Source organism: Erithacus rubecula (assembly GCF_903797595.1).
Source record: "Erithacus rubecula genome assembly, contig: scaffold_201_arrow_ctg1, whole genome shotgun sequence".
Taxonomy (NCBI): Eukaryota; Metazoa; Chordata; class Aves; order Passeriformes; family Muscicapidae; genus Erithacus; species Erithacus rubecula.
Window position 1 is genome coordinate 186,134 of NW_027636112.1, and position 15,473 is coordinate 201,606.

Genomic DNA, 15,473 nt, shown 5'->3' on the forward strand with positions numbered 1-15,473 from the left:
AAGGTTAAGGTGTAAGTTAAGTCCTGTTAAGTTTGAACTCTGATAGGCTTTGAGGCTGCATTGCTTTTATGCTTGCCCTCACTGTCCTTTTGTCACACCCACCTGAGCACACACACACGGACAATTCTCGGTTCATTTCTGGTTTGATTGACTGGATTTTGTTTGGTTTTGTTGTTGCATTGTTTCCTTGGTGTGCCTGAAGTGTCCAGTCCAGGAGTAGGGTGACTCTTGCCAAGGAACTTTGTCGTGCTGTAGCTTAACATTCAATCTGGTTTTTGCTGATCGCGTGCTGGGGATTTTTTAAATGCTCTCAGCCCCTGGCTCATAACAGGGTGAAGGAGCCCTGGCCCAGACTCTGGCCCTGGGACATGGGGACGCTGCCGGGGGGTTCCTGTCCCCCTGTGCCACCCCCAGGGCCCGGCCCCTGTCCCCGTGTCAGGCTCTGGGGTCGATCTCATGGAACATCCTCTGGGGGAGGCTGCGGCACCGGGGGCGGGTAGACCTGGGGGGACAGGGGACCCCCCTGTGCACGAGCAGTGTTGGACTCCTCTGGGGGACTGTGAGGGGGGAACGAGGCAGAGTGACCTCCCCAGTGACCTCACACAGCCCTGGGATGTCACACAGCCCCTGTGATGTTACAGAGCTCTGTGATGTCACACATCACCCTATGATGTCACACAGAACCCTATGATATCACACAGCTCTGTGATGTCACACAGCACCGTATGATGTCACACAACACCCTATGATGTCACACAGCTCTGTGATGTCACACAGAACCTTATGATGTCACACAACACCCTATGTTGTCACACAGCCCCTGTGATGTCACACAGCACCCTATGATGTCACACAGCCACTGTGATGTCACACAGCACCCTATGATGTCCCAAATTCATTGTGATGTCACATAACCCTATGATGTCACACAGCACCCTATGATGTCACACAGCACCCTATGATGTCACAAATTCATTGTGATGTCACACAACCTTGTGATGTCACACAGCATCCTATGATGTCACACAGCACCCTATGATATCACACAGCCCCTGTGATGTCACACAGCACCCTATGATGTCACACAGTCATTGTAATGTCACACAGCCCTGTGATGTCACACAACTCCTGTGATGTCATACAGCACCCTGTGATGTCACATTGCCCTGCGATGTCATATAGCCCCTGTGATGTCACACAGCCACTGTGATCTGTGAAGTCACAGTCATTGCTGTGCTGTCACACAATCTGACCTGGGATGTCACACGGCCATTCTGTGATGCCACATCCTGCTCTAGGATGTCACAGCCCCTCTCTGATGTCACATAGCCACCCTGTGATGGCAGAACACACTCTCTGATGCCACAGCCTTCTCTGGGACATCACACAGCTGCTCTGTAATGTCACAGCCTGCTGTCTGATATCACAAGCCACCCTCTATGATGGCACAGTCTCCTCTGTGACCTCACTGCCCTCTCTATGGTGTCACACAACCGTCCAGTGCTGTCACAGCCCACTCAGCAATATCACAGCCTGTTCTATGATGTCACAGCCCAATCTGTGACCTCACACAACCCACCCTGTGCTGTCACACAGCCTCTTTCTGACATCACAGCTGCTCTCTGGCTCCATGACACAGCCACAGAGGTGCTGCTGTGCCACAGCCCCCTCTGGGACATGACACAGCCCCTGCCAGTGCTGAGCACTGTGAGCTCTGCCTGTGCCCTGCTCGTGTCCCTGCCATGCCCTGGCAGTGCCCCAGCCCTGCTGGGCTGTCACAGGAGCTGCTCCTGGGCAGAGCTGTCTCTCTGCAGCGCTGCCCTTGCCAGGAGCTGCCTCTGTGCCAGGAGCCCGGCCCAGCTCAGCAGCACAGGCACAGCAATAGGACTTGAATCACCCTCTCAGGGCTTTGGTGCTGTTTGAATCAGACTCAGTCCCTGAGAGAGTGTGCTCAAAAAACTTCTCAAGAGCTCCAAGTGAGATTGAAGCACTGAAGTTTCGCATATTTAACTAGATCCCAGTGAGGGACAGGACTGAGAATGTGTCCTCAGGTCCCAGTTAGAGCAGAACACTGGAGGCACTGATGGCAGGTGGGGACAAAGCAGGGAAAGGTGGCTCTGGTGCTGAGCACAGCTGGATGTGTTTCAGCAATGCAAAGGGCCATGGCTGAGCCCCAGCCCCTGGCAAGGCAGATTCTGTCCCTCCCTCATTTCTCAGGGCTCTTCCTGGGGCACTGGGTTCTGGGGATGTGCAATGCCAAAAGCAGGAGCATGGGGCGGCCCCTGCCAGGCTGCTGAGCAGGGACAAGGAGGCAATGAGGCCCCAGCACAGCAAGGCTCACTTGTCCCCTGCTGGCCTCAGGCCCAGGGCCAGCAGCCATGGCCCAAGTGCTGCAGCAGTTGGCTCTGGCAGGGCCTTTCAGCTGCTGCCCATCCCTGTGCCTTCTGCAGCCCAGGCTGTCCTACAGTGTCCATGCCCGGTGCCTCTGTCCCTGCAGTCTGTCGTCATCCCCCAGCTGCCCCACCTCGCTGGCCCTTCCTTTGCTGATAGCTCTGCATCCTGCCTGCCTCTGCCTGGACACACTAAGCCTTGGGCTGCTCCAGACTCCTTTTGGGGAATGTGTTGCACCACAGCCCTTCTTGAAGAGAGAAATTCCTTTTTCCTTGTGTTCAGTCTGGACTGCCTCAGCTGTTCATGGCATCAATCCTTTTTTTCTCTCTCTGTTTTCCACTAAGTCAAAATGATCCACTATCTCTGAAATGGCCCCTCAATCACTCCCAGGGTTCTCCTCTGCTGTCCTCAGTCCCCACTCCACTGAGCACAGAGCTTATTTGTCCCTATATAGTGGTTATTTACTTGAGGCCTCCAAACCCCACCTCCAGAGATCTCTGGGCCCTCTTCAAGGTGTTTTCAAATGAAGACATCCAGTTCATAGTGTAAGAAAATCACCAGAGGAACAAGGCTAGTCAGACCTCTCTCTTCTGGCTACTTTTGTCTAGGAACAACCCTTGAAGAGATACAATTTGGGCTCAGTGTTATAAGGCAGGAGAGAATCAGCTCTGAGGAAGACAAGGGCAATCAGACTTGGTGGAAATGGCAGCTTTTGTCTGGGAGCAATACCTAGATATTAGGAGTTCTAAAGGGGGAATCCCATTTTGGCCATGGATGCTTGAATGCGAAAAGAGGTTCTTTTCCATTTGAAGGAAAGCCCAGAGCCCCAGTGTTTCAGGGGAACATGACAAGAGCATGGCAATGGGCATGCCAGGGGTAGTTGGACCATTCAGGAGAAGACAACCAGCCCTGTTACCTGTTCTCTTGTTTCCATGGGGCCCAGCAGAATCACAACAGTAGTGTCATATTGGATCCTTGGTTTCATGAGTCCCAGGTGTGTCACACTGGCCTCTTGTTTTCATGGGGCTCCACAGTGTTACAATGGTCCCTTTTTTCCATGAGGCCTTGCCGTGTCACAGGGGTCTCCTTGGTGTCACAGTATCACAATGAACCCTTGGTTCCATGGGGACTCACAATGTCAGAAGGGTCTCCTTGGTTCCACAGGGCCCTGCAGAGCCCCTTGACTCAACAAGGCCCCCAGATGTGATCATGGTCTCCAGGATTCCATAGGACCTGGCAATGTCACAATGGACCTTTAGTTCCATAGGGTCTGGCACTGTTACATGAATCTTTAGTTCCATGGGGCCCTGTACTGTCACTATGGAGTCCTTGGTTCCATAGTGCCACACAGAGACACAATCACACTTGGACCAACAAGACCCTATCTTGTCACAATTGTTCCTTGCTTCCATGAGACCTTGCAGTGTCACAATGGACTCCTAAGTTCCCTAGGGCCACAAAGTGTCACAGTGTCCCCTTAGTTCAGTGAGGCCTGTGATGCCTTAAGATTTTTGCGTTTATATTTTTCAAATCCTGTACTGCATTAGTGCATAACTCTGAACTCCATATAAAGCGTTAGTTAACTATCTTCACACTTTGGTCAGACAAAACAATTCCTCTGAAATTCAAGGAAAGCCTACAGCCTCAGACTCTGAAAAGTATAAACAAAATTGGGGGAATAAGGCTTCATTACTTGAAGCTGTAATTGGAGGATTAAGTCCTGATATGTAAATTTACCAAACTTATAATTTCTTAAAAATGTTGTCACCACTATCAATCTCAGGTGTAGCCTTTGGGAGACTTCTGACTGCCCAAGGTGTATCTATTGAAGGCCTTTAATAAATACCCACTTTATTCTCTTAACCTTGCCTAGCCTCTGTTCTAGGTAGCCCTCTAAGGCATCACCTTTAGTGTCACAATAGTCTCCATGATTCCATAAGGCCCTGCAGTGTCAAAACAGACCATTGATTCCAGGACACCCCACAGAGTCACAGCAGACCATTAGTTCCAGTGTGTCATTATGGTCCCCTTGGCTCCACAAAGCTCTGAAGTGACACAATGGCCCTTTGATTTCACAAAGCCTCATACTGTAAAAATGGTCTCCTTGGTTCCATTATGCCCTGATGTGTCAAAATGCACCTTTGGTTCCACAGTGCCCCATAGTCTCACAAATGTCTCCTTGGTTCCACAGTGTCAGAATGGCCCCTTTGTCCCATGGAGCCCCACACTGTCACTGTGGTCCTCTTGATTCCATGAAGCCCTGCCTCGTTACAATGGCCGTAATGGCTACAATGGTCTCCAGCGAGATTCTCTACAACAACCTGAAAAGAGGTTATGGTCAGGTGGGGATTAGTCTCTTCTCCCAGGAAACCACTGACACAATGAGAGGACACAGTCTGAAGATGAGTTTAGGTTTGACATCAGGGAAAAAATTCTTCACTGAAAGAGTGATTGGGTACTGGAAATTTCTGCCCAGGTAGGTTGTGAAGTCACCACCCCCAGTAACATTTTAAAAAAGACTGGACGTGACATTCAAAACCATGGATTCATTGATGAGGGGATGTTAGGTCTCAGGTTGGACTGGATGGTCTCAAAGGTCTTTTCCAACCTCATTCACTCTGGGATTCTGTGTCAAAATTGTCTCCATTGTTCCACAAGGCCCTGCAATGTCACAATGGACCTTTGGCTATATGAGTCCCTACAGTGCAACAATAGACCCTTGGTTCCATGAGGTTCCTCAGTGTCACAATTGCCTCCTTGGATCTACAGTGTCACAAAGGCTGCCCGTGAGCTTTCATACTCTCAGCAATAGTTCTGCAGCGTCACCATGGACCCTTTGTTCCATGCGTTTCTGGAATATAACATGGTCACCTTGTTTGCATGAGGTACAGAAATGTCACAGTGGACTCCTTGGATCTGTGAGGCCCTGCAGTGTCACAATGGACTTTTTGGTTCTGTGAGGTCCTGCAGTGTCACAATGGACTCCTTGGTTCTGTGAGGCCCTGCAGTATCACAATGCACCCATGATTGCAGGAGGTTCCATAGAGTCACCATGGCCTTTTTGGATGTGCAGTATGACAATGGGCCATTGGTTCCATGAGGACTTTCTCTGTCACAAATGACTTTTGGTTCCATGAGGTTTCTCAGTGCCACAATGGTCTCCTTGGATCTGCAGTGTCACAAAAGACCATAACTTCCATATGGCTCCAAGCAGTCCAAATAGATTTTGGTTCCATGAGCTCCCACAGTGTCAAAAGACCCCTTTGTTCTTGATGTTCCATAATGGAACACTTGACTCCTTGGTGCTGTGAGGCCCGGCTGTCACCAAATCTAAAAAATACCACAATAACACTATTTAACACAAATTTGGTGCTAAAGAGGGCATAAGTTTTTTCAGGACTCAGGTCCAATGGGGGATAATGCTTATCCTTATGTGGACATATGCTTCTACAAGTGTGTTTCTTATATTTAGTCACTACATGTGTATTAAAATTGACCCATTTCCATAAAACCTACCCCAAATTCCCAGGCTCAGACCTTGTTTTCTCTGTCACTGCACCCTTGAGCCACATGTGTTCTTCTTATCTTCCAACCAGCCTTGCTAGGAAAGAAACCCCTGCATGGGGGAACCCATAGAACTAAGGATTCATGTAACAGTGCCAGACCCCATGGAACTAAAGGTCCATTGTGACGTTGCCAGATCTTATGGAATCCTGGAGACCATGATGACATCTGGGGGCCTTGTTGAGTCAAGGGGCTCTGCAGGACCCTGTGGAACCAAGGAGACCCTTCTGAGTCCCAATGGAACCAAGGGTCCATTGTGATACTGTGACACCAAGGAGACCCCTGTGACACTGCAAAGCCTCATGGATAAAGGGACCATTGTGACACTGTGGAGCCCCATGGAAACAAGAGGCCAGTGTGACACACCTGGGACTCATGAAACCAAGGATCCAATATGACACTACTGTTGTGATTCTGCTGGGCCCCATGGAAACAAGAGAACAGGTAACAGGGCTGGTTGTCTTCTCCTGAATGGTCCAACTACCCCTGGCATGCCCATTGCCATGCTCTTGTCATGTTCCCCTGAAACACTGGGGCTCTGGGCTTTCCTTCAAATGGAAAAGAACCTCTTTTCTCATTCAAGCATCCATAGCCAAAATAGGATTCCTCTTCAGAATTCCTGAAATGCAGGGATTGCTCCCAGACAAAAGCTGCCATTTCCACCAAGTCTGATTGCCCTTGTCTTCCTCAGAGCTGATTCTCTCCTGCCTTATAACACTGAGCCCAAATTGTATCTCTTCAAGGGTTGTTCCCAAATAAAAGTAGCCAGAAGAGAGAGGTCTGGCTAGTCTTGTTCCTCTGGTGATTTTCTTACACTATGAACTGGATGTCTTCATTTGAAAACACCTTGGAGAAGGCCAAGCGATCTCTGGAGGTGGGGTTTGGAGGCCTCAAGCAAATGACCACTATATAAGGACAAAGGAGCTCAGTGCTCAGTGGAGTGGGGACTGAGGACAGCAGAGGAGAACCCTGGGAGTGATTGAAGGGCCATTTCAGAGACAGTGGATCATTTTGACATAGTGGAAAACAGAGAGAGAAAGAAAGGATTGATGCCATGAACAGCTGAGGCAGTCCTCACTGAATACAAGGAGAAAGGAATTTCTCTCTTCAAGAAGGGCTGTGGTGCAACACGTTCCCCAAAAGGAGTCTGGAGCAGCCCAAGGCTTAGTGTGTCCAGGCAGAGGCAGGCAGGATGCAGAGCTGTCAGCAAAGGAAGGGGCCAGTGAGGTGGGGCAGCTGGGGGATGATGACAGCCTGCAGGGACAGAGCGCAGGGCATGGACACCGTAGCACAGCCTGGGCTGCAGAGGGCACAGGGATGGGCAGCAGCTGAAAGGCCCTGCCAGAGCCAACTGCTGCAGCACTTGGGCCATGGCTGCTGGCCCTGGGCCTGAGGCCAGCAGGGGACAAGTGAGCCTTGCTGTGCTGGGGCCTCATTGCCTCCTTGTCCCTGCTCAGCAGCCTGGCAAGGGCCACCCCATGGTCCTGCCCTGGGCACTGCACATCCCCAGAGCCCAGTGCCCTGGGAAGAGCCCTGAGCAATGAGGGAGGGACAGGATCTCCCTTGCCAGGGGCTGGGGCTCAGCCATGGCCCTTTGCATTCCTGAAACACATCCAGGTTTGCTCAGCATCAGAGCCACCTTTACTTTTCTTGTTCCTACCTGTTACCAGTGCCTCCATTGTTCTGCTCTATCTGGTACCTTGGGGAACTTTATCAGTCCTGTCTCTCAGTGAGACCCATTAAAAGTTCAAGCAACTTTCAAGTTTCAATTTAATTTTGAGTTCTTGAGAGATTTTTTGAAAAACATTCTCTCAGGGACTGAATCTAATTTAAAAAAGACCAAACTCCTGAGAGGGTCATCAAAGTCGTTGTGTTGTGTCTCCTGGCACAGAGGGAGATAATGGCAACCAGGAAAAGCTTCAAAAAGACATTTCTGCTGAGAAGCTGCTTCTCTCCCAGCCCAGCAGGGCTGAGGGCACTGCCTGCAGGCACTGAGGGGACAGGAGCCAGGCACAGACAGGCTAAAGGCAATCAGCCCTGGGAAGACATTGAGCTGAGACTTTACTTGGGGAAACATCTTCACAGCCCCGGACATGGTGAGTCTGTGGGTGCAGGGCAATGTCCCCTGTGCTCCTGGAGGGATCTCCTGGAGCCAGCACAGCTCTGGGGGATGTGTCAGGAGGACTGTCCCAGTTTCTATTAGGCACAGGAGGAAGAGGAGAAGGATGTGCTGCAGAGCAGGGCTGCCCTGGGTACTGTCAGAGGGACAGGGCAGGATGGCTCCTGCTGCCAGGGATGGCTGCAGGGGCTGAAGCTGGGGCTGCAGCCAGGGCTGCCCAGGGCTGTCCTGCAGAGCAACTCCTGCAGCCCTCAGGGCTCTTGGCCAGCCCAGGGCATGTGCCACCTGCCAGGGAGAGATCTCCGCCTGCCTGGCAGCTCCCCATGGACTGTGGGGAGAAGTTGGAGGTGGAAGGAGCCACCCCCATCAGGACAGATTTCTCCTGCTGTGGAGATGGTGCTGCATGGCCAGGGCTGCTCTCGGCTTTCTCCTCAAGGCAAGGGAAAGGGGCTGTCAGGTGTGTCTGTGTCACAGAGTCTCCTGCACTGTCCCACTGGGCATCAGCAGATCTGCCTCAGATCTCCCTCACAAAGTGCCTCCTCACCCTCCTCTGCCTACAGACAGCAGTAGCAGCACCTTGGCTTGCAGCATCTCAGTTTATCTGAGCTGCCCTTAAGGCCATGCTGCCAGGGAGAGGCCCCCGGGCAGTGCCCTGTGCTGGGAGGGGTGTGCAGGGCAGAGCTGAGCCTCAAGGGCTGGTCTGGGCTCTGGCAGCCCTAGCAGGGACAAGGCTTGGATAGAGGGAAACTTCTCCCAGTAGGCACAATTCCAGGCAGCAGACAGCCAGATCAAACCTGGATACCCTCCATCTTCAGGTGCCTAGGTAAAGAGAGGTGTTCAGAGAAGTTGACTTTGAAACCAGACATTTTACGGAGTCCTCTTTATTTTTGCAGAAAATTTTAAGTGCAGTCACCCTGAAATAGAGAGAGGTGCAATCATTAAGTGCCAGCTGTGTGGATCCTGCAGGTATGACTGCTCTGGGAGTGGGAGTCCTTTTTTCCCTCTGGGCTCCCCAGTGTTCAGGCTGAGAGCAATGCTGAAAGAGGATTTCTGTCCCTTCAACAAAGGAGGCAATACATTAACAGTAAAACCCACAGCTTAGAAATTTAAAAAATAGAAAGTGATATTTTCCAAAGAAAGAGATGAATTTTTGAGTAAATTACTGAGAAAAAAAGCATAGGATTGACTAACGGAAATCTGTCCCAGTGTATCAATATTTTCTTTCAAGAGTCCACAATGTCCAGATTGAAGAAATGTCCAACAGCAGCTCCATCAGCCACTTCCTCCTGCTGGCAATGGCAGACATGCGGCAGCTGCAGCTCCTGCACTTCTGCCTCTTCCTGGGCATCTTCCTGGCTGCCCTCCTGGCCAACGGCCTCATCATCAGCGCCGTAGCCTGCGGCCACCACCTGCACACCCCCATGTTCTTCTTCCTGCTCAACCTGGCCCTCACTGACCTGGGCTGCATCTGCACCACTGTCCCCAAAGCAATGCACAATTCCCTCTGGGACACCAGGAACATCTCCTACTCAGGATGTGCTGCACAAGTATTCTTCTTTTTTTTCTTTATATCAACAGAGTATTTTCTCCTGACCATCATGAGCTACGACCGCTACGTGTCCATCTGCAAACCCCTGCACTACGGGACCCTCCTGGGCAGCAGAGCTTGTGCCCACATGGCAGCAGCTGCCTGGGCCAGTGGCTTTCTCTATTCAATGCTGCACACAGCCAATACATTTTCCCTGCCCCTGTGCCAGGGCAATGCATTGGGGGGGTTCTTCTGTGAAATTCCAGAGATCCTCAAGCTCTCCTGCTCCAAATCCTATCTCAGAGAACTTGGGCTTTTTGCAGTTAGTGTTTGTTTAGCTTTTGCCTGTTTTGTGTTCATTGTTTTCTCCTATGTGCAGATCTTCAGGGCTGTGCTGAGGATTCCTTCTGAGCAGGGACGTCACAAAGCCTTTTCCACCTGCTTCCCTCACCTGGCTGTGGTCTCCCTGCTCCTCAGCACTGGCACATTTTCCTGCCTTAAGCCACCCTCCATCTCCTCCCCAACTCTAGATCTGGTACTGTCATATCTGTACTCAGTGGTGCCTCCAGCCCTAAACCCCCTCATCTACAGCCTGAGGAACCAGGAGCTCAAGGATGGCTTGAGGAAAATCATCATGAATGCTTCTCAGAAAAAATAAACTCTCATTCTCCTTTATCACTTTTATAATATTACTCATTAATGCCCACTCTATGTCCTGTGTTCTTGGTTTGTAGTTATTATTTTTTTTTTCTGGCACAGGTATGACATATTTTAGAAATTTTTAACAAGAAAATATTTATCTTTACCATTGTTAATTCAGTATTTGCATTTCTAGTGTGAACCATAGACTATATAATCCTGGAGTTGTACCACATATGTGCTTACACAAAATAAAGAACTTGGTGTTGCTGTGTTTGCCTGACATATTTCCTCCTTGGCTTCTCTGCAGGGTTGGTGCCTTTGTTCAGAGCTGGGGTGAAAAAGGAGCCCCAGTGCTCCTCACTGCCAGGCACCCCCAGGGCTTCTTCTCCATAACCTCCCCTTCCTTCACTTCCACACACTCCTTCAGAGCCCCTGTGTTGGTTTAAGTCCTCAGGGCTCTTTTAGCTCAGTCTCAGTCCTGCTGTGTGACTGTGCAGGCGCTGCAGGCAGGGACAGGCCATGGACACTGCTGGGATAGAGCTGGACTCTGCAACAGCATTTCCTTCATGCAAGGGCATCTCCCCAGTGCAGGGCCTGAAAGCTTCAATCTCCTTCCCTGTTTGCACTCAAGGATGTTCTCAACACAGTGCCCTGGAGAGGAGAAGAGCAGTGACACCCAAAGTGTGGCAGTGTTCAGGGTGGGGCTGTCCCAGCAGTGCCCTTGCAAAGCCAGAGCTGCTTCCAGCAGTGCCTCTCACCCCAGGGCACAGAGTTTGTTCTTCCCTGCCTGGAGGTACATCACGTGACCGGGTCAGGAGTCTGTGTTTGCAGTGCAAGGACATTCCACAGCCCTGAACATCCTGTGTGCAGGTGAGGGGACTTAAACCCAGTGAGCACAAACACCTTCAGATGTTTCTGGAGTTTCCAGAGTCTAACATCCCTTGGGAACCCCTGGATGCAGGGCTGGGATGAGGTCCTGTGCTCAGAGCTCCCTGTGTCCATCCCTCTGGCCGTGGGGCACCTCAGGCAGGGTCAGGGCAGGGTGACACCAGCAGGGCTGAGGTCCCTGCCAGGCTCTGGCTGTGGCAGCAGAGCCTAGGGAGCCCCTGCTGCAATGAACTGTCTGTGTGTGTGCCTGGGAAGGATTCGTGACCCTGGACACCCCTGGGGCTGTGAGCAGGGCAAGAGCTCAGGGGTGGGCATCTGACAGAACCCTGACATTTCTGGATTGGGGGTGCCAATAAGAGCAGAGTTGGGCAAGGTGGCTGTGGTTAAACCCCTCTGGGCATCCAGTGACAACAGAGTGTCTCTGTCACTGTCCCTCCTTACAGAGAAAACAGGAGAAAATAAGGTGAACAGTTGTGGGTCACTATAAAGAGAGATAAATTTTTGGGGGACTACAAAGAAAGGGCCAAATGCAGAAACAAGGAAAACCATGGAGAGACAAGAATTCAGCACAAGAATTCAGCACATGTTATAGTTGCGTTAGAAGACAGAAGAATAACTCTTATCCCCCTCATGTCCCTGCTGATCAGGACATCCCATGGATTTGAGTATCCCTTAGGTCAGTCCATCCCAGCTGTCCCATCCCTGTGTCCCCAAAAACATTTGCCGCCCCCCCACCCCTCCCCCAGGCAATTGGTTTAGGGGTTGCAGAGATGCCTCATGTGGGGCCAGCCCTGGTCAGGAACAGCCAAAGCCTTGGGCCGGGACCAAACCCACTCCAGCTCCAACAGCGAAGCACAGCAGGACAGGGGCTACTCTGGGCAAAGGGAACTCCATCCCACACCCAGGCCAAGGGGGCTCAGGGTGCTCTTCCCACCTCTGTTATTCCACAATTCAATGAATTTATTCCTTGGAGAGCTCTTTGAAGACAGAATTGACAGACAGGCAGAGTAGAGCTATAAAATGCACCAGTACAAACACAGCAACTCTTGTGAGCAATGAACCCTCCCAGGGCAGGGCTGTGGCAGGAGAAGCACCCAGGAGGAAGAGGATGAGCTCAGTGCATGTGTGTGTGTCCCAAGGCACAGTGGGTGACTGTGGGCAGAGGTCAGGGCAGGGCTGGCAGTGGCAGGGCAGATCCAGGGGCAGTGAGATGGGAGTGTGCAGCCTGCAGGGACACAGCAGCAGCTGTGGGACAGCACAGGATAAGCTGTGCTGGACATGGCCAAGAGCCCTGGCAGGGCTGGCAGTGCCCAGGAGAAACCAAGTCTTGGTGCCCTGGGGCACAGCAGGGTCTGTGCCACCAAGGGCTGTGAGGAGACACCTTGTCCTGAGTAAGGCTGGGCACTGTTACCCCTTGTCCTGCCCTCAGCATCCCCCCACATCCCAGTGGCCTCAGGGATCTGCTGGGACCAGTCCCTGGGGAGCCTCGGTCAGGACTGGCCCTTGGGGGCTCCTTCATGCTCCCAGGGACTGCAGGTTTTTCAGAGAATTTTGGGTATTGCTTTTGCTCTGACAGCTTTGTGCAACCAGGGCCACCAATTATCTTCTCCAAGGAGTTCAGGAAGAACTTCTGTTGGAGATGAACCTCAGTGGGACTGACACTGAAACTGTATGAAAAATAGAAACTCCTTAACATCTACTCAGTGTTAGAGAATTTAGGCATTACTTTATTCTGGCCAGGATGTTATTGTGGCCAGCATGTGCAATAGAAATAATTTCATCCACACGTGCCTGTTTTGTCCAGGGAAAATCATTCCATCACACATGTTTTTTTACTAGGCTTTTCACATATTTATACAGACAAAACCCAAAGAAATTCATGTTACATTAAAGAAATTAATTGATCTACATTCTTTGTATTTGATCTCCTGTTGGTTATTGATCCCTTTGCCTTTGATGTGAATTAGGCCCTCATTTTTTGATTGTCTTACCAATTTATTCCCAGACCAGGTGTCTCCAACCACACTGCAGGTGATGTTTGTCAATGCTGGTCTACCTCCTGTGTATCTTCTGGTTACTCCCAGTCTGTAGATGTTGAACTCATCAGGCCTTACCCAACTTTGGTGAACAGAGTCTTTTGAAGAGAAACTTCAACTTCCCACCTCCTGGGCAGAGGCAAACAAACCCCTGACTAAGTTACATTTAAAAAACACTAAAAGTTGTATCATTTGCAACAATTCCATTAGGTTCAGTGTCACAATGCTCTCCTTGGATCCATGAGGCCCCAGAATACCACAATTGTCCCTTCATTCCAAGAAGCGCTGAAGTGTTGAAAGGTCTCTACAATTCCATGAGTCCCCACAGTGTGACAATGCCCCCTTAGCTCTATGTGTCCCACACTGTTACATGACTCCTTAGTACCATGTGGTCCTGTAGTGTTACAATGGTCTCCTTGGTTCCATGGTGACACAGTTGCCACAATTTCCATGGTACCACACCTGTTCCTTGGTCCCATGAGGCCCCACAGTGCCACAATGGCCCCTTCGGTCCATGTGTCCCACACTGTTACATGAATCATTAGTTCCATGGGCCTGTGAACTGTCACAATGGTCTCCTTGGTTCCATCGTGACACAGTTGCCACAGTTTCCTTAGTACCTCAACTGTTCCTTGATCCCACGAGGCCCCACAGTGTCACAATGGCCCCTTGCTGCCATGACACTGTGTAATGTCACAGTGGTCTCCATGATTCCATACTGCCCTGCAGTGTTACAATGCACCATTGGTCAATGAGGCTCCAGTGTCACCATGGCCACTTGGTTCCATGGACCCTCACAATGTCACTGTGGTCCCCTTGGTCCACAAGACTCTGAAGTTCCACAATGGCTCTTTGGTCCCATGAGGTTTGGTACAGTCACAATTCACTCCTTGGTTCCAGGAGGCCCTGCTGATTCACAGTTCCCATGATCCCATGAGTTTCCATGGATCCACCACAGTGTCTTTGGATCTGCAGTATCTCAAAGATCTCCTTGGTACCATCCTGCCCCAATGTCAGTGGCTTTTTGGTTTCAAGAGTTTCCACAGTGCGGATACAAAAATTCCGCATAAACATTGAGCAACGCCTGATTAACACACCCAAGAACATCTGTCTCTATTCAAATCAGGGGTTAAAGGTGAGAATGGCACCAGCAACTTCCATCTGCAACACAGACCCAGGGAAAGAACAGGGACAGAGACTTCAGCTGAAAGACTCTGTGAATTCACAGAATCACAGAATCACGAGGTTGGAAGAGAACTTCAAGATCAAGTCCAACTCCTGCCTAACACCTCCATATGGCACCAATTGCCATACCTATTATTTTTTTAAACATACAGGGATGGTGTCTCCACCAACCCCTGGAGAGATCATTCCAGAATTTTACCACATTACCTGTAAAAAATATTTTTCATAATATCCAACCTATATTTCCCCTGCAGAAGCTTAAGACTACGTCCTCTCATTCTGTTGCTACCTCGTGAAAGAGACAAAACTCCATCTGGCTAAAACCACGATTCAGGAAGTTGTAGAGAGCGATAAGGTAACCTCTGAGTCTACTTCTCTCCAGGGTAAAAAAACCCAGCTCCCAGCTACTCCTCACAGGAGTTGTGTTCCCCACCCCACATCAGCCTTGTTGCCCTTGTCTGGACACGCTCCAGCCCCTACATGTCCTTCCTGAATTGGGGGGCCCAGAACTGGACACAGCACTCAAGGTGCTGCCCAACCAGTGTCCAGCACAGGGGAAGAATCACTGCTCTGGTCCTGCTGACCACACCATTACTCATCCAGGCCAGGAGCCATTGGCCTTCTTGGCCACCTGGGCACACTGCTGGCTCATATCCAGCCTGCTGTCCATCAGTGCCCCCAGCTCCCTTTCTGCCTGGCAATTGTACAGCCACTCTGTCCCCAGCCTGTAGCACTGCAGGGGTTGTTGTGGCCAAAGTGCAGGACCCAGCTTTTGTTAAACCTCAAATTGATGGACATAATCCCTGGATCCAGCCTGTCCAGGTCCCTCTGCAGACCCTCCTACCCTCCAGAACATTCACACCCAGCTTGGTGTCATCTGCACATTTGCTGATGTTGCACTCAATGCCCGCATCCAGATCATCAATGCAGATATTGAAATCCACACTGGTTGGCTCTGATCCCTCAGCCATCCTGTAGGTGCCCTGTGATGGCACTCAAGGTGATCTGTTCCATCACCTTGCTGGGCACTGAGGTCAGGCTGACAGGCCTGGAGTTCCCCAGCTCCTCCTTCCAGCCCTTCTTGGGGATGGGCTCACACTGGCACCTCCAGTCCTCTGGG

The 15,473-nt window shown here is 50.8% G+C and overlaps 1 protein-coding gene across 1 annotated transcript; it reads left to right on the forward strand.

Moving 5' to 3' along the window:
- Positions 1-7,717: 7,717 nt before the first annotated feature.
- On the forward strand, positions 7,718-10,260 carry LOC306815723 (olfactory receptor 14J1-like; the record flags this gene model as incomplete). Its single annotated transcript, XM_079332277.1, has 2 exons — positions 7,718-8,051; positions 9,305-10,260. Exons 1-2 carry the CDS (start codon positions 7,856-7,858, stop codon positions 10,258-10,260), a joined length of 1,152 nt encoding a protein of 383 aa, XP_079188403.1. The 5' UTR covers positions 7,718-7,855.
- Between the last annotated feature and the right edge of the window lie 5,213 nt (positions 10,261-15,473).